General features: G+C 33.5%; 1 protein-coding gene across 2 annotated transcripts in view; it reads left to right on the top strand.

Moving 5' to 3' along the window:
- Positions 1-10,766: 10,766 nt before the first annotated feature.
- LOC111049041 (NHL repeat-containing protein 2) overlaps positions 10,767-19,928 on the top strand; it is a 30,171-nt gene continuing 21,009 nt past the window's right edge. The window contains exons 1-3 of one of the 2 annotated variants that reach the window (XM_039430245.1): positions 10,767-11,109; positions 17,063-17,229; positions 18,175-18,334. In XM_039430245.1, the coding sequence (XP_039286179.1) occupies positions 10,962-11,109; positions 17,063-17,229; positions 18,175-18,334 (475 nt within the window). In that variant the 5' untranslated portion in view covers positions 10,767-10,961. The remainder of the gene's footprint in view (positions 11,110-17,062; positions 17,230-18,174; positions 18,335-19,928) is intronic. The other variant, XM_022335029.2, reaches the window with a different exon arrangement.

Here is a 19,928-nt window from a genome sequence, read left to right as displayed (position 1 = left end):
GCGCACAACTGCAAGCGCGCACAGATTGCGATGCGAACAACTGTTAGTGCGCACAGATTGCGATGCGAACAATTGTTAGTGCGAACAACTGTATACCACCCTATTTTTCTAGTAAAGATTGGTACACAGATGAATTGATTGCTATGAGAGAGACCTGTTTATATCTTTATGATCTAGTCAAATGTTTTAATATGGATGTACACAAAGATATTTATAAGAAAGTCAGATATTTGTATAATAAGCAAGTCAAGCAAGCAAAATTGGATTTTCATAACAATCTAGTCAATAATACATGTAACAAACCAAAGTTAATGTGGAAAGTTATTAGAGAAAATTTATTGTTAAACAGTACGTCTACTTCGCATAAGAAAAATGTAAACTTAAATTCTAAAAATTTCTATTCGTATTATGTTGATAGCATAGCTGATGTTTTGGCTGGAATACCAAGCAGCATTAACACAGTCTCTCACTATTTGAGAAAAGTAAGAAGAATAGGACCATCTTTTTCGTTCCATCATGTGACTGTGGAACAAGTGTTTTTGTCATTAAATTCTCTTAGAAATACCAACTTAGATATTTTTCTTTTAAATTCTTTCATATCGATGGTTGAAAGTCAAAATGTTGTAAGCGCCAAAATCTGGGAAAATTGGTTTTTGAGTCCAGCTGATAGAGATAGATATGTGCTTGTTTTACGTCCCAGCAAAGTGTTGTAACCATCTAATTCATTTTAAGGGAGAAAAAGAAGAATAAAGTTTGTTGTAACTGCCAATATGGCAAGTCTTTGAAAGTCAAAATGTTGTATGAGCTAGAAACTGCTAGCCAGAATGTTGTATAAGCCACCAGTCACATGGTTCTAGGTTATGTTTCAGTGGAAGTTGAAGCGTGATTCTTGTTTCATTGGTCTGTGTAGCGTGATTTGCTGTGTATTTTTGTTGTTTGAAATTGAATTATCCAGGAAAACTCTTATCAAGAGAATGAGTTTGTAAACTGTTTCATCATTTCTTTGAGAGGTGAGATATCTATCGTTATTTTTAATCATTGAACACCACTCTAATTAAGTATTAATTAAGTATTAAGTACTAATTTAAATATTATTTTGAAGCTTTATATTTCTCAGTTGTCTGCATCACCAACTCAATTGTAATCAGTTTCAAATAACATAGGCTACTTCTGAATTTGATGCAGGTTATTTTTTCATTGGAGATTCAATCAATTTATGTGCAAATAATGAAAACAGGAAACATAGTAGTATACAATGATGTGGTCTATACATTGTAGGATAGTCTATTTTTCTAGGATATATATACACAGAGGTAGGACATTACTTGTTTATGGTGGGTAGAGGATGGATACATGGATTAAGTTACTTGGATATAAGTTACATATTACTTACAGTGGATATAAGTTACTTATTTTTGAGAAGACAGAGTGGGGTGGGCCTACTTGACCACTTTTACTTGGTTCCTATTTGAAAGTTGAATTATTAAAACAAATTGGAAATTGATTATTTCACTCAACTCCTCTATCAATTTCCAATAAGTCATTATTAATTTGTTATTGTATAATATTGATGAAATGTTTTTTCACAGGTTGGAAAAAATGACTAGTAGAACTGCTATGTTGGCTGAATTTGCCATGAAATCTAATACCAGTAGCCTACTACAGAATTTGCCAGTTTAAAAAAGGAGATGAAAATGTCTATCTAAGAAATAGCTATTTTGAAGATGAAGAAACAAGGACAATATCAATGCTTTGTAGAAGGAGCAAGACTGGAGTAACATCAAAAACCCAACTGTACAATGATAAGCTTCCAATAAATGAGAGAAAATATAAAAACTTAACAGATTTGTGTAAAAATGGAATCATCCCTGAAAGATTCCATACTGAATACTTCCAGATCCCTCAAAAAGACAGCTGACGTTCTACCAGAGACAGATGAAGAAGACTCTGTAGAAGTTTAGAGTATCAGAATAACTATTAGATTACAAATAAAAATCAATAATAATATTAGTGATTTATTAGGAAATGAATATTAGGATAGACTTGTAGTTGATAGATTTAATAGTTACTACTTACTACTATGGACAAATATTTCATTATTCAGTGCATTATTTACTACTTTATAAATATTTAAATTATTTGCTTATTTTTTTATCTTCTACTTTAATTTATCCATGTGCTTTATCTAACTGCTTTTATTTGGAATTAATTGTGCAAGGCAATTGACCTGATTTAGACTGCTAACTGAGCAGTGAATGATGTACATGAAACTGTGCATGTAGCCTATGTAAGTTATTCTTTTGTACTCTTAATTTTCATGTTATTTTCTTATTTTTGCCTACTTGTTAAATTTTCTATTAATCTTAATTATTTCTACTTGCTGAATTTAAAATTATACAAATAATTGATTCAATTTTCTCTAATAACTGAGCATTGAATGGAACTGTGGATGTGGGGAGTAAGACCATGATACACAAAACTAAGTTATAGGAAACTTTATGATAAGTTATACAATGCCTATGATTATAAATGATGAATAAATTGATTCTATTCTAATAAAATCTCTTTTTTCTCAATCATTAGATTAATTTTAGAGAAAAATTAAAATTGTAACCTCCATACAGTAAATTTCAGTGTAAGGCAGAATGTTGCAAGAGACAAAATCTAAATAACACGGGAATATGTCGAGTCAGATTGTTGTAACTGACATTAAGCTCAAATTTTGTAATGGCAAAATGTTGTAAGTGCCATAAATTGGTTAAAAATGGGAAAAAATGAAATTTGAATAATATTTTCATAGAAAATAGTTGAAATGAAGCACATATACACATGTAAGAAGATAATTGTTGTTGAAATGATGATTCTAGAAGTTTTTTAGCTCTCCTGAAAAAACCGAGTTCTGACTCTTACAACAATTTGACTTTCTACCATCGATATGCAAAACAAGCAGTCAACATATATGTGAAGTTTTATGTCATATCTTTAATTCTTGTATTGACTTTGGTGTTTTTCCTGACTTGCTTTAACTGTCGAAAGTGGTGCCAATTTTTAAAAAAGGTGACCCCAAACTGTGTAGTAACTACAGGCCAATATCCATTGTGCCAATCTTATCTAAAGTTTTCGAATTTATAACTGTTCAACAGTTGTCAGATTACTTAGAGAGGGAAAATTTACCATCAGATAAGCAATTTGGTTTCAGAAAGAATCATACCACTTGTCAGACGGTGATGTCTTTCATTCAGAATATCCTAACTGGTATGGAAGGAAAAAATTCTGTAAATGCAAAACTATTCGATATGTCACGTGCTTTCGATACAGTCTCCCATAACATTCTTCTGACTAAACTGGAGAATTTAGGTTTAAATTCTATATCTGTAGCACTGATAGGGTCATATTTGAATGATAGATTCCAAGCTGTTTCTTTTAATGAAGAAATGTCTTGTTTTAAGCCTGTTAAAACTGGAGTGCCGCAAGGTTCAATCTTAGGACCCTTGTTATTCATAATATATATGAATGACCTGCCAGGGAACATTGAGGATGAGAGTACAAAGTGTTACATGTATGCGGATGATGTATGTCTAAATGTAATTACTGGTAGCGAAATGAGAGAAACTGTTCTAGAAGAAAAGGTGAATTTTGTGTCAGATTGGTGTAGAGCTAATAAACTTGCTTTGAATTTAGACAAAACACAGGATTCATCTGTGTCTTATGGAACCCGACATTCACCACATTTAGTCAAATTCCTAGGCTTCAACATACAAAGTAATATGAAGTGGAAGAGTCATGTTGATTGCACTATCCCAAAAGTCACAAGGGGTATTTTTATGCTCAAGAGACTGAAGGAAATAGTGTCTCAAAAAATCCTAATTACTGTTTACTATAGCTATGTACACTCTCATCTTTCCTATGGTACATTATTATGGGGAAACTACAATGATGCTAATTCTTTGTTTATTTTACAAAAGAGGGCAATAAGAAATATATGTAAAGTACCACCCCTTACGCATTGCAAACCTCTTTTCATTGAGTTTAGAATTATGTGTTTACCCTGTATTTTTATATTTCAATGTTTATTGTTCGTAAAAACTAATGTTATGTCCTTTTCCAGTCATTCTGAAATTCACTCCCACAATACCAGAAGTAAATTGAACCTGAGAAATGAATACTGTCGGTACAAATCCAGTCATGTGAGTTTTAGGGCGTGTGCAATTCGATTCTTTAACCAATTAAGTTACCATTAAACATTAGAGACTTGGCTGTGGAAGATTTCAAATTAAGAATTAAAGATTTTCTAATTAGAAACTGTTTTTACAATCTGGATGAATATTTTAGCTTTAATATGAACAATTTTTAAATTGTGATGAAATTGTGATATTATGTACATGTATAACAATGATTGTATTTTTATGACGTGGCCTATACTTGTTTTATACTTGTCGTTGGCAATAAATGGATTTGATTTGATTTGACCTCTGAAATTTCATGGAACAGGACTCTTTATATACCTACTGATACCAAGTACTGGAAGTTATTTGAAGTATCACATTTTCATTCTTGAAAGGAATTTTCTATTTTGAATAACCAAGTACAAAACTTCTGTGAAATTTTTATAAGGATTTAAGCTGTCTATGTCTTATATTCTTCAGAGAATATATAACCTGTACTGTGATAAAGGCTTCAATAACTCCAATGAGATGGTAGACCAGTATTACAGTATTAGTAATGTTATGTACACTATATGCACTGAAACTAAAAAAAGATAATTCACACTTTTAAGTGAGTTTGTGATATTCATAATTAGATCTAATTATGGAAGCTTTGTAGCTCAACACAAAAACACATGTGGGTCTAATGGGTCTTACACAAAATTACATTTTATTAATATTTTTAAATAAAACTAAGTGATCATGAATAAAATGAAAGAATAGAATAAAATTTTCAAACTGATTGAAAATTGAATAAAATAATTGAAGACAATACTTTGTCTATTTCATGGAAGAATTAGAATCTCAGAATTCCATTGAATTTCTAATGTTCGCTGTCTTCATCAGACTCAGGTAGTCCTGATACAATCGTGTGCATTGCGTTTGCAAGGTTCATGTAGAATGGATGAACAGATTTATCAATCCACGGCAGAGCTTTTAATAAATCTTCATAATTCTCCTTGCTGATTGGAATAGGCGTTTTCCTAATCTGCTCTAAAGATTTTGGCATTGTTACCACTTGTTTTCTAGTGTTTTTCAGCAAATCTATTCCCTCGAAGCCACTTTCAAACGATGTTCTGTAGTGCAAAATACCGATTTTGTCTTTTAGTACCTTCAACTCTACACATTTTGAAATGAGAACTTGTTCCTTTTCATCATTTTTCTTCCTTAAAACAAATGGTAAATTGGTTCCACTAAACAATTTTGTAATGTCGAGGATATCTTCCAAAGTCATCTCGATCACTTCAAGAGGAGGATTTTCCTTACAAGTGGAAATAAATACAGCCCAATCTGTTGGAGTGTGAATTTTTTCATTTCCCAATTTTTTCTTCTTCCTCTGTATTATGGAGTGGATTGTGCCCACCTCTAAATTCGTATGGCCTCGTAGAAGGAACTTGTGGAAAATACTTTTCAAAGTCTTTGATTTATACAAAATAAAGAAATAAGCAAATACAACAAAAAAATTCATGTTTTGGCTAGTGCAATTATCAGACCAAACTATTAAGTTTTCAATTGAGTCGCAATTCATGAGAATTTCTTCTGCCCATTTTATCAGACAGCAACCCATTTCTTTTCCACCTCTGGCACCCACTGTCTCATCCCATATCATGCAATGAGATCTTCCTGTAGTTGAATTGTGTATGGTGAAATTCAATGTCCATAATTTCCTAAAATAGAAAGATTGAGAATTTGTTAGATATGGCGTGGGCAAGCATTTTTGTAGGTCCACACTAATAACATTTGTTTTGGAATCGATTTCTCTCGCATTACATTTATCCTCTCTTTTTAATCTATATCTGAGAACTGCTTCTTTCTGGTGCGATTTCAGTTCATCTTCAAGTTCTATTTTTTCTTCACCATCACAGCATGCTATTCTATTTTCCAATTTATCGCATGTGTCACACGTATCTACAGAGGGTGCATGAAATCCGAAATTGAACTCATAATTAAAAACATTTCTATAGAGGGTTTCAGAAGCTGCTTTAATATTTTTTACCTCGCACATTTATTTATACAATTTGTATAAATATATGTATGAAGAAGTATAATTAATATATGTATAATTTGTTTGAAGAAGTACAACCAAGTACTCAGATCTTTTTTCAAAAGGTTTCTTCTTTCTTCTAAATCCCTCCATAATATAATACAATAAAAGGAGCTTGCTGATCAAAGAATATCTTGAAATTTTTATTTCAAATATGCATACAACAGGAAGCAGCAATATATATTATTTATGATGGATGTCCAGGTGGCAGTTTCATGAACTAATGGACTTCCATCCTTCTCTCATTGAATCAGCAAGTTCACAAAAGAAAGTATGTGACATCCATCTTCAGCGCTCGATGTTTTTCAAATGCCTAAAGATGAAAGATAACATCCATCCAATGTGCAGGAGAGGAATGTGACTTCCATCCCTAATGGTTTCAAAATACAGCTGAATGAAAGAGAATTGGACTTCCATCTTTTGCAGAAGTGTAAAGAGTCAAAAATTGCATACAGCCATGTCTGAATCTCAAAATAGCAAAAAATGGACTTCCATCTTTTGTGCATGTGACTACAGAACTTAGTGGGACACGGTTTGGGACTTTGGAAACGTTCAATGTGTTACGACGAGGGCTCTAGACAGAATAGAGGTTGCCGACTTCCAGGGAGCATTCAGGGACCGGGAAATTCGGTATCAGCATGTTATCGACTCCAATGGGGACAAATTTGAAGATTTCTAATGAAAAATTGTACATATTCTGCCAATAAAAATTTCCTGAGGTCAGTCCAGTTACTTATTATACAGAACCTGTATATTTGTTTTTTCTCCCTCTAGTATCTAACTGTATTGGAAGTAAAACTGAGATATTTATAGGCTCAGATAAAATATGCTCAGATCAGAGAAGGTGGTCAATTTGCACTATCTATTTTATAGGTTAGTAATTCTAATTATTAATAATGATCATCATCCTGGCTCTACTCAACAGAAAAATTCTATTGACCGAACCAATGGTTGAGTTCAAAGCCACTGATCAGTGAGTGAACGATGAGATCGGTGAGTGAACATGGCTCTGAACGAAGTACTGTTTTGTCGTTGACCGACAGTGAACTCTAAACTAACTGGAATGGACTAGCAACACAAAAAAAGTGAGGCAGCTGGTAAAGATAGGCAACCCGCATTGCTGTGGGATTCGTTCATTTTGTTACGCATTGGCTCTTATGGGAGAATGCATTGCACGGTCTCAATTTCTATTTTATTTCTATATTGTATGTCTTATTCCACGGAAGCATTATTTTTCCTTTATCAAGCAGTTCATTGTTAACTTTTTGAGAGCAAAAATAATGAAATAGGTTGAATATTAATAAAGAAAAGAATTTTTTTATTTGTGACTGCAGTAGTTTTAGTATTGTCAACTTTTCACAAGCATGGGAATAACTTTGGGCCAGATTTAAGAGAAGCGTATTATTTATTTATTTTTATTTATTCAACAAGGACAAATATAAACTGTCATGAAATGATTGGGAATAAAAAAACAGGCTCATAGTCCAATCTCATATTTTTCACAATAAAAGTAGGTAAATAAAATAAATTATGATGATTCAATAACACAGGATTATTAAATTATGTAATGATAGCAATATACTAGGTATTCTGATAACATTTCAAATCAGTGTGGGAGTTTCAGAAATGATGCAAAGAAATCTATGAAGAAACATTATATCAATTGTATTATAATTATATGGAGTGGCCGTAGTCGAGTGGATCAGATGCTGGCTTTATGATTCAGAGGCCTGGGTTCAAATCCCGGCCCGGGCAAGATATTTATCTCGGGCCACTCCCGTGTTTCGGATGGACACGTTAAGCCGTCGGTCCCGGCTGCCTAAAAAGCAGTTGTTAGGTCATGTCAGAGGCCCTGAAATTGATTAGCTGCGACCTGAAAACTCTGACACCAGACCTGAGCCAGCCAGGTCACTCAATATTATTATTATTATTATTATTATAATTAAGACCATATGATAAGCAAACAGTAAAATATGCTAAATAATAATTATTTTATAATTATAAATCATATAAACAATAATACACATATAATTATACACATAAAATTATTTTATAATTGTAAATTGAACGATTATTAAATTTATTTGAAATGGGAAGATTTCAAAAATTAATTACAATTCAGCTGATAACAATATCATATTTTTCAAAATAAAAGTAGGTACCTAAAATAAATTATGTCATCTCATGATGATAACACAGAATTATTAATCATTATTGTAAAGCTGTGTTTACACAAAATTCATTAAATGTTTATTTTTTCGTACTTATAGATTCTATTAGATTATAGTATTATACTATCAGATTCTATTAGTATTATATGCTGCTACTTACACTAAATTTATATTATACATTATACATAAAATGTATGATACGCCTACTGTACCTACATAATATACCGTATACAAATATTATGATAAATATACCATATTTATTATATGCTGATGCTTAACACCAAATTTATATCCTTAAATTACATCATACATAGAATGTGTGATAGAATGAATGATAGTCTTTGTAGGGAAACATTCACAATTTCTGCATCAGATATTATTTATTCTTTTTTGAATAAGGATTAATTTGTTCTTCAACTATGTTTTTTATTTTAGATGCTATAAAGTAGGCCGAAATTTTCAATAAACATAGAAACTTTCAAAGTATGGTATAACTTACTAGGAATATAAACAAATTTGTTGTCTTATTTTTGGTCAAATAAACTGATCAATATAGAAAGAAGTATTGGAAATGTATGTGAAACAAAAAGATTTCTTCAAATTAATTAACAGAATAAAAATGTTTGACTTACCTGTGAAATGGTATTTCATTTCCTTTAACATGCCCATTCTTGCATCCAAATGCAACACAATACATCACCATTTTTCGGTCGTATTTTCATTCAATTCTACGCATTTCACTACAAATACATCACAATATTTAAGAGAAAAGGTTGTGATCTAATACTAATAGCCCTAATACTCATTCAAATCCGTTTTTAAACTTTAAAAATGAAAAATCGTACTCAAGAGCTGCAACAGCCTACTTGAATGTATGCGTACGAGAGAGAAGGGAATCCCACACGGTATTCCTGTCTCACTCACTCCGCCTTACACACTTTTGGTTGTAGCTAAGCATTGGACAGCCCGTTCCAGTTAGTTTAGAGTTCACTGTTGACCGATGCATAGACTCACATGCAGCGCTAGATTATTTGGAATTGAAATCGGCCATTAAGGGGACAGCCTGGAAGATTATTACATACTAAAGATCTTGAAGATTTTTGTGATCTATAGTATTACAAAGAAATATATATTATATAATATCTCGCGCTAAAATACCTCAATGGAACCTTTAATTTCAAGTGAAAGCTAGTATTGCTGCATTGGGAAGGCATAGGTATTGTGCGTTTATACCTCTTCAAGGTCGTCTTTGGTCTAACTGATAAGAAAAAAAATATCATATCCGGTTCGTTCACTGATCAACTACGTAATCATACTTTTCCACCGATGGAAAAGAACGTAAATAGAGTAGCTGAATGTAAACACACATGGCTGAATAAGAAGTTGTTTACAAATAATGGACTCCATTATAATGTATTAGGGAGCAGAGAAATGCATGATTACATAAATTCAATAACATTTAAAATATTTTACAAGGCATTCAAAACTACTCCAATCACCTGATGGTTTTCCATTTTAATTGATTACAACTGATTGACTGCTTGACCAGTTACTCAAAATTCATTGTTAAATATGGTGAATAAAATGGAATACCATTTATTACTTATGCAAACGTTAATATTATATTGAAATAAAATTATTATTAATTATTTTTTGAAAGAGTATGGATACTTTAAGAAATTGAGCATTTATATACCAGCGAGTTTTAAATTACTACCAATAATAACAAGGAAACATGTGGACTGTGTATGTGGAGTCACGTGGAGTGTTGTTGCAGCCTCGAGACGCGTGCAAGGAATCGTACCTTCAGTTTTAAATTAAATTCAAAATACTGTGATTTTTTCTTCTGTTTGAGAGTTAGTACTTATAATGTCGGTACTATTTCTAATCAATTTTTTTCTCATTCTGTGTTATTTTTATTGATTGAAGTGGTTGTTTAGTTATGAATTGAGGTTAAGTTTGTTCAATGTTGTGCATGTTATTCAACTTCATTTATTTACAAGATTTACAGAATAGAGTTTACACTCTTATCACTCTTTTCCACGAGTAAACCAAGCTTGTCGTGCGCGTGAAGCAACAAGCTGGATTGAAAAAGAGACCTAGTTTGTCGTCGTCCCGGTTTGACTAATAGCCCAATTTGTCCCATTTTTTTTGGTTGTGGTGGTTTTAAGGGCTGGTGGTTCTCTGCTACCCAAACAGATCAAAATTAAAATCAGTTTCATTCTCTACTGTTCCATCTTGGACATTGTAAACAAAGAATGGGGAACCCTGACGTAGTTCATATTTTGACCACCAGAGACTGCATAAGTCGAATCTTCAGCTAGCTTCTGCTCCCCTTATCACCTATGGTTTACTATATTTTAGCTCGTTGGATTTGTAATTTTGTATAATTCTAACCTAAAAAAAGCTTAGGTATAGGTTACCTTACCTTACTTTCGGTTCATTTATGTTATTTTAATTATAATATTTATCTGTCAAGTTTGCTGTGCATTACGAGTTCAGTAATTTTGTTAAATAATTTAAACCAAGTATATCAAAATTATGGCATACGATTTTCATGATTTTCAAGAATGTCTCTTGGAACGTCTATCAAAAGAAAGTGGTGACAGTGAAAAGAGAGATGCTATAAACAAATATTTGAAAGATGGTTATAATTTAGAAAGGAAATCTGTCCCAGAATTTGAAAATGGTAACCTAATATTTGAAGTTTAATAACTTAGTTATAATAATAATTTTATTGAATTATTTTCAACAATTCTCAGTAGGCCTAAGCTTTTGTAATTAACACTTTATTCATTAACACATTGAAAGCCATGGCTCATGATGTGATATTTTATTGAATGACAGTAACATTTCTGTAATGGCACTGTCATTCATTTGAATGAATGTTCTCATTTGGATAACTGCAAGTGCATTTCTAATGGCAAGACTATAGCGTGGCCCACAGTGAAAATTGGCACAGACCTTTTTCTTTACCATAGTAAATAAAAAAATCTGGTGTGGCTCACTCTCAGAACTTTCCTTCCCGTTATGAGAATTGATCACCTGAAGATAGTGTTCATGCGCATCTCAAGTCTACTATTCAAAGATCTGAGCCAGCAGGTGACAGGACAATAGGCCTAACGCTAGAGACACACGAGGTCTGCTTGCTATATCTGCATAGTGAATGATTTAATAGAATCAACAATTGCAATTGAATAATTACATTTTCTCAAATGTCAAGCTTATTTTCAATTTTAGGTGAAAATGTTACTGAACATTAATTGTAGAGGTTTTCATGCTCAATTTTTTGTTTAAATTGTATCTGTAGCCTTATAATTGGGAATTCAAAATCAAACTTTGCATAGATGGGACGGAGGTCCTGAAATTTTTACAGATATGGGACTTGTGGCAGTTGATAAAGCTTATCAATGACTATTTTAGGTATGAATTTGATCAAAATCGTTGGAGCCGTTTTCGAAAAATCGCGAAAAACATTGTTTTTGAAAACATTTTAGCCGCCATCTTGAATTGCATTTGATCGAAATTGTTCGTGCCGGATCCTTATAGTGTAAAGGACCTTAAGTTCCAAATTTCAAGTTATTCCGTTAATTGGGAGATGAAATATCGTGTACACAGACACACATACAGACCAATACCCAAAAACCACTTTTTCGGATTCAGGGGGCCTTGAAACGTTTAGAAATTTGGGAATTGGGGTACCTTATTTTTTTTGGAAAGCAATACTTTCCTTACTTATAGTAATAGGGCAAGGAAAGTAAAAATGGTCAAATCAGTTACGCTTTTAAGAGTGCATTGAAACATAATGTTTTCTATGGCGATGATTAATTCCAGTGAACACTCTTGTAAATTGTACCCGGCTTTTGTACCCAAGGCCCTAGGACAAGGAAAGTAAAATGCAATTATCACAAAAAAATATTTATTCTGGAAGTATTGTCTAGTAAGTAATCATTTCAAGTAGGAAATTATAGTAATACTGTTGTAAATGTGCTTTTGTAATTAACACTTTATTCATTAAAAGTTTACAATATTGAACAAGATAAAAATAAAATACATCATCTTTGAACATAATCTTATAAAACTCTAAAGCCGCGCTTTCACCAAAGTTATTAACAAAATGTTAATAACTCAATCATTATAGATTTTATTAGATTGAACATAACTTATCATATACCGTACATGATGAACATATGTGTTTGTCAAGTTCCGTTCAATTTAATAGAATCTATAAGGATTAAGTTAACATTTTGTTGATAACTTTGGTGTAAACGTGGCTTTACTTGTTATTCTTTTTATAAACAGTTCGTTGCCAAAACAGTCACCTTGACAACCGTGCTCACATGATAAGTATGGCTAGCCTACATCACTATCTCCCCCTTAGGGATGTTGGTCTCCAATATCCAGATTTCCTTGATAAGGTGGTAGACAATTAATGTGTACAATCTTTGGTTTGGTTCTTCTTTATGTTTTCTTGATCTTGTACACTACATCATTTATCCTCTTCACAATGTAGTATGGGTCTTCCCTTGCTGTTTCTAATTTTGAGCAAACATTCTTTTGAAATTGCCAAATTCAATTCTTGCATATTACAAACAATTTGGATTCTCCTGATTTCCAATGAAACTTAAACAATTAGGTATAGCAGCATGTGATCCTCAACCAAGTCCTTGGAGGCTTCATCGCATCCCCACCAACGATTTCTCAAGTCTCTAAATTGTACAATACTCTGCTCAGCCAAACCTCAGGGCAGACGAACTTCCTCCCTGCCAGGTAGCCATGCTACTGCAGTTCCGAACAGCTGTGCTTCTTCCCTCCCAGACCTCCATGTCTGCAGTTCCAAACAAGCCACGCTTCCTCCCCGCCAGACAGCCATGCTTCTGCAGTTCCGAACAGCCGTGCTTCTTCCCTCCCAGATCTCCATGTCTGCAGTTCCAAACAAGCCACGCTTCCTCCCTGCCAGGTAGCCATGCTTCTGCAGTTCCGGACAGTTGTGCTTCCTCTCAGCTACATGCTGAGGACTGAGGAGTCCTATTCGAGCTAGTAACACCCTCACTTGCTCCTGATTTTCTCACTTATTCACATTCTAATGCATGTGGTAACCACAAATCCTATGTGTGACATCGTTGAGGCACCAAACAATGTTGCTTCTGACTATTCATCTCTGATACTCTAGGTCGAGAGGTAGAAATATCCTTTGTATATTGGCATTGTCATTGAATAACTTTTAATATTCAAACCCATTTCACAAGCAGTCAGATCATTCTCAATTAATCTATTTGATTAAAATCATTCTTCATTTGAAAGAAATTTAAATTCATAAAATTTTATTTTAAATGTCATGAAATTTTTAAATAAGTCAGACCAGGTTACTAGAACATTGTCTCCAATCGCCTGTATCTCTTGTAAGCCTCTCCACGTGATCAGATTCCCCTGTGAATCACAATAACTTTTGGCACACTAAAAATGTTATACATAAATCTCAGAGCCAACCTAAAATGCTCATCAAAGTTCAGAGCAAACCAATGGCAATGATTCTTCTAAAAGTCATCCAACATCTTTTTTCCCCATCAACACTAACATAAACAATCTCAAACAATTTGAAAATTTTCCTCGATTTCCTGTTGCAAGTATTGTCCCATATTAGATACAGATTCTAGCATACCTTCTTTGAGCGAATTTACCAACATGTTGAGTGCTTCCATCACCATTTTTTTATCTTGCACACATTTTCATGCAATACTTTTTGAATGTAGCAAACTTTTAGCACACTTTTTTAAGGATTCAATCCCACTTCTGACACCAATTTTGTAAGTAACACTTTATTCATTAAAAGTTTACAATATTGAACAAGATAAAAATAAAATACAACATCATGTTTGAACATAATCTCATAAAACTCTAACTTGTTATCCCTTTTATAAACAGTTCGTTGCCAAAACAGTCACCGTGACAACCGTGCTCACATGATATGTATCCATGTAGGGCTAGCCTACATCAATACATTCATATTTGTATGACATCTAAATATATAATATTATGTGGATATATCAATATCACTACTATAATTATATTATAATAATACCATTTTGAATAATAAATAATGTGAATAATTTAGAAAAACGGTGTGGCCCCCAGTAAAATAACAAGTCCTGGGCAATGGCACTCAATGAAACATTACTGCCATTCAATCATGAATGACATGGCATTCAATATGTTGAAAGTTTACATTTATGAACAAGATAAAAATAAAATACTACCTCAATTCGGAACGTTCATCACATAACTCTAACTTGTTATCTTTTCATAAACAGTTCGTTGCCAAAACAATCACCTTGACAATCGTGTTCACATGATATGTATCCATGTAGGGCTAGCCTACCTACATCATCTATCGATATATAAAAAAATGAATATCTGTTTGTGTATTTGTTTGTTCCGTATAGACTCGAAAACTGCTTGACTGAACGGCATGAAACTTTGGGAATATATTGTGTGAATATTGGGGATGGTTTCTGGCCAGAAATTTCAATAGGGGGCTAATAATAATTATTTATTAATTCATTTTACAGACCTATGTTTTCGGAATTGTCGGCCGAGCGGCTACCCAAGAACGGAAAGATGATCATGATTCAAGATCATATTGTGATAATATGATTTAGCATCTAAAGTTACCAGCTGTAATAAACAGTCACCCTGTGATAAATTGTGTAATAGTATTAAGCGGTAGTTTGGAGTTGAAGTTTAGTTGATTGCTACCAGCTGTAGATAATGGTTCCTTAGAAGACCTATACAAATAATTATCACCCCATATCATTGAGAAACTGGAAAATGTTGGAAAAAATATTATTCACCCCATGAAAGAAAGTTGTACATATTGCATTCATTAATTACTGAAGAATGACAGAATAATTTACAATTTTCTTGAATCTAGTCTAGCTTATATTCATTCTAAAATGGAAGATGGAATTGTGTGTGATTCATCCAGGACCTCCTATATACTACCGGACCTGAGCCTAGAATAAAATGGCCGCCGTATGTGGTGTTCTTTTAGAAATTCCTACTGAGAAAAAATCACTAATCAGCTGTTAGAGAGCGTCTCAGTTTGTCGAAATCTCAGTTCGTCTAGTCCCCGTTTAAAATATTATTGCCGGCCACCACATAAGGCGGCCATTTTTTTGCAGGCGCAGGTCCGGTATATAGGAAGTCAGCAGGTCCTGATTCATCGTACATCGCATATTTCCTGGGCCATCTATTGACAATCAACAACTATGAAAAGCTAAATTCATCTTTGAAACAGTGATTTAGCCTATCTATTTTTTTTTTTAATTCAACAATATATTATTGATAGATATTACTACCAATTGATTGAGAAGAATATGCTTTCGGAATCATAAATGCTGCATGACTAAGCACATAGGAAGTCCGTATTGAGATGTAAATGAAAATATTGATTGTCAGATAAATTTCATGATTCACCAAATAAAGTCAAGTGTGACATGATATACATTGACGTTTTGGTGGTACGAAGTTCGCCGGGTAAGCTAAAATAAATAATATTGATTTTGACAAGACAATATCAAGGTAGGGCAGCAATTAGGCTCTCAGTATAGATTTAACAGGCATGCCTAATTATTCCATTCCTCTATCATTTCATATCAGCTACTCATTCTAAAGTTTTATTCCAGCTATTCATCATCTCTCTATTGATCCATTCATAAAATCATTCCAAATAGAAACGTTTGTAGTGTATTATCATTCATACCCTTATCATCACATGGGCTCAAAATACTTGTGGAGAGACTGTTTAACATGACGACTGACTACCTTTTTTTGCAGGGGTCCATTATAATCTATGATTGGTGAGAGCAGAAGCTAAATTTAGCCAATATTGTCGGGTGGGGCCAACCCTGCCTGACTTTCAAGCTACAACAGTACATTTGTCGAGATAGCATTAGGTCCCAACTATTATACGGGCGTCTTAGACGCGAAGCATTTTTTCGCTGGTTATAACCAAATTCATCTCTTACTGGGTAGCCTAGGTAAACTATGAGCAAAATAGTCGTTCCCCATAATAATCCTGAAGATGCGCTAAATAAATCCAGACGCCTGTATATTTGGGGCCTTGGAATATGTTTCAATACAATGTTCAAGGCGGGGCAGACTAGTGATTTTCTTCTGTAGCAGGAGAATCCTCCAACAAGGCTCTAGTCCCATATCATAATGCCATAGTTGATTTGACTATGAAAGAGATCCATGGCAAGCCGTTAGTAAGTACATGCTTTTTCAGCTTCCGCATCAAAATGATCACCATTCTGCTCCTATTATAAAACACAATATATGTATAAAGATTTCCTAGAACAATTTCAAGAATGATTTGATCTATATCTTTGATAGTTTGACTTATTTTAAGTTTAAATAAGACTCATTTCCCTGAACAAAAGTTGATGATTTAATCTTGATTCACTCGTATTGTACTCTGCTGCAGTGGATTGTAGTGGTGTTGCGGTTGAGTTGGATCACTGTCATTTTCATTAATTCGACTCTTCAACAAACTTAGTGCAATTAAACAACACTGAAACTCCTTGACTTTTAAATGTTAGTAATTCGATTACTGAAAACTAATTGTGTTAACTTTATTTCAGGCCTGGAGTGGATAAATGTAACCGAGCCCTTGCGATTAAACTTACATCTGAAAGGGAAAATTGTACTACTAGACTTTTTCACCTATTGCTGTATCAACTGTATGCACATACTGCCAGATTTGAAGGCTCTCGAACATCTCTACTCTGTTGAGGACGGCCTTGTTGTGGTGGGTTTCCTTATTTTCATCTCCTCCTAATAATTATGGATTAATTTAATAATACCTTCAACTGGTCACCAAGTTGACGTCTCAACTCGTATGAACCTAAAAATAAAAAACAGTTTGATGTTCAATCCAAAACATGCTTTGCATCGCTTGATTGTAGTGATTTTTCTTTGTATTACTAAGAGTGTATTCACACAAAGAGCATTCAGGCGTTAAGAGTATTCCGTTTTTGAAAACTTGAGTTAATTATAAATTTATTACGAAAAAATAGAGTGAGTGCTTTATCTATGCAGATTACAATATAATTACTTGATACTTGAGGTTCTCCCACTGGAAGCGCGTTTGCGCCGTGGTCGTCAGATTTTTCATCATATAGTAGAGCTCAAATTCCTTTCCATGGTTCCTGGTGTCGGTGTGGTGAGATTCTTTCCTCAAAGTACTCTTGTAGACTATAATAATATATGGTCTTGTTGTGAAGAAGCTTCTAAGTTCATTTTTAAATTGGTTAACATTTTTTAATGTTTTCAAGTCGTTTGGCAAACAGATGTAAACCCTTGAGCAGATGTATTTAGGTCCATATTGGGTCAGTCTGGTTCGTACTGCTGACACATAAGTGTCGTTCCTCCGTCTGGTGTTATACTGGCTTATACAATATAATAAACTGCAATGCAGAAAAGTTTTAGATGAATAAACTGTATAGTAAAATAGTTCAAGATAAAATATATAAACTGTATAATTACACAGAATGAATTCTGAATATGATATGGTATGAGAAAAATACAATTTAGAATTATTACTATAATATTTTTTGTGTTGTATCTGCATAACTTGGCGGAGGTTGAACTTATCAATGGCCATTCTCGAAAAAGGATACAACTTGTCAAGTGAACTGTAATTTGTGGATGAATGATGTTGTGAGATGTGTAATGTGTCCGAATGTGTTGTCAGGTTGGTGTTCACAGTCCGAAGTTCTCGAACGAGAAAGAGACGGCGAACGTGGCGGCTGCGGTAGCTCGCTACGAGATCGCGCATGCGGTCGTCAGCGACCCGACTGAGAGTATGTGGCAGGCACTCAACGTCTGCTGTTGGCCCACGCTCGTTGTCCTAGGTCAGTTTGCACTCATTCAAACTTCCAATTAACCTCAAACTTTCAACCCAAACAGGTCTTGTACATCATACTCGAGTACTGTAACATTAGATCAAGCACATACAGAGTGTCCCTTGAAAGGTGTTACAGCCGAAGACCATATTCTACACCTTTTCCAAATTTATTTGAGAAAGTATCAATTCTATTTGAGAATAGTCACTTGTAATTGAGAGAATGTCAGATGTAGATGAGAATAGTCAATTGTATTTGGGAAGTCATCACATGTAATTGAGAATAGTGAATTGTATTTGAGAAATCGTCAAATGTAATGATTTATGTCGTGACTCTTCTGTAGCCCACAGTACAGGTTTGATTTGAGCAGGAAAGGATACTGTACTGCGTACACAGCCTACTCCAATTTACTATCATAGGCGTTGCATGGGGGGGGGGGGGGAATTAATATTTTCAATGGTGAAAGTATTTCCTCTGTAGGCTACTGTTTACGAATGATTAATGACAATAATTATTTCTATGTATGTATTGGCAACGTAACTTTTGTCTCCAAACATTTTGTGAAACATTGCACTTGATGAAGATCAAATTCTCTATGTTTACGGCGCAATTGAACTCTATTATCAATCAATTGAATCTCTTGATCAAACAATTCGGCAATTCTTCAATGGATTTTGGGGCTTGAAAATAATGTTTTATTCAAAAACTAAACGTTTTATTGGAATATTAAATATATTATCATATCATTTTATTTGAGTACAGTAATACTGTTATGAATAATATAAGTAGGGTACTGGAAGTACTGGATTTTTAAAACCATTTTCCAATTACAACAACTGACAACTTCTCGATTTCAAATAGTATGTTCTCAAATTGAATTGATACTTTCTCAAATAAAATTCACTATTCTCAATTACAAGTGATGACTTCTGGAATACAATTGACTATTCTCATTTACATCTGACGTTTTCTCAAATACAAATGACTATTCTCGATTACAATTGATACTTTCTCAAATACAGTTGGAAAAGGTGAAGATTAAATTTACAGTAAATAGATCTTAATTTCCTTATATCGATCTTAGTGTTCGAGATTTATAGATTTTTCAATATATTTAAAAAACGTCCAAGGATATGGTTGGAAATGGTTTTCAAATGGCAGTTCATGATGAACTAACTAGGCTATATCAACCACCATAGTAGGTAATGTTCAGGTTTTCAACTTTTTCTTCAAGTGATCTTTTTCAAAACTATTTCAGTTGTTTGAAAATAGTAGATAGTCTACTGCTGTTGAAGGGCAATCAGAGATTGCAGGCAGATCACTTGAATAGCTGATCCTGATTTTAGAATGTAATTTCATGTAATCCAAGACCCATGTACATTGGAATTTTGGTTCACACCACTCGCATTTATTCTGGCTATGCTAATGTACAAAACCAATCTTGCATTTAGGCCTTATTTTCTCGATTCAATTAGCCGTTCCAGCTACTGGAGGCAAAGATGTAACCATTAACGATAGGGATACATACGTACCATTAACCTGTTCAAGTAACTGTCTATACGGTTGACATGAACTCAAAAATACTGGATGTTCCATATATCCA

The sequence above is a fragment of the Nilaparvata lugens genome, chromosome 6 (assembly GCF_014356525.2).
Source record: "Nilaparvata lugens isolate BPH chromosome 6, ASM1435652v1, whole genome shotgun sequence".
NCBI classification, from domain to species: domain Eukaryota; kingdom Metazoa; phylum Arthropoda; class Insecta; order Hemiptera; family Delphacidae; genus Nilaparvata; species Nilaparvata lugens.
This window is presented reverse-complemented; position numbering and strand designations above follow the sequence as displayed.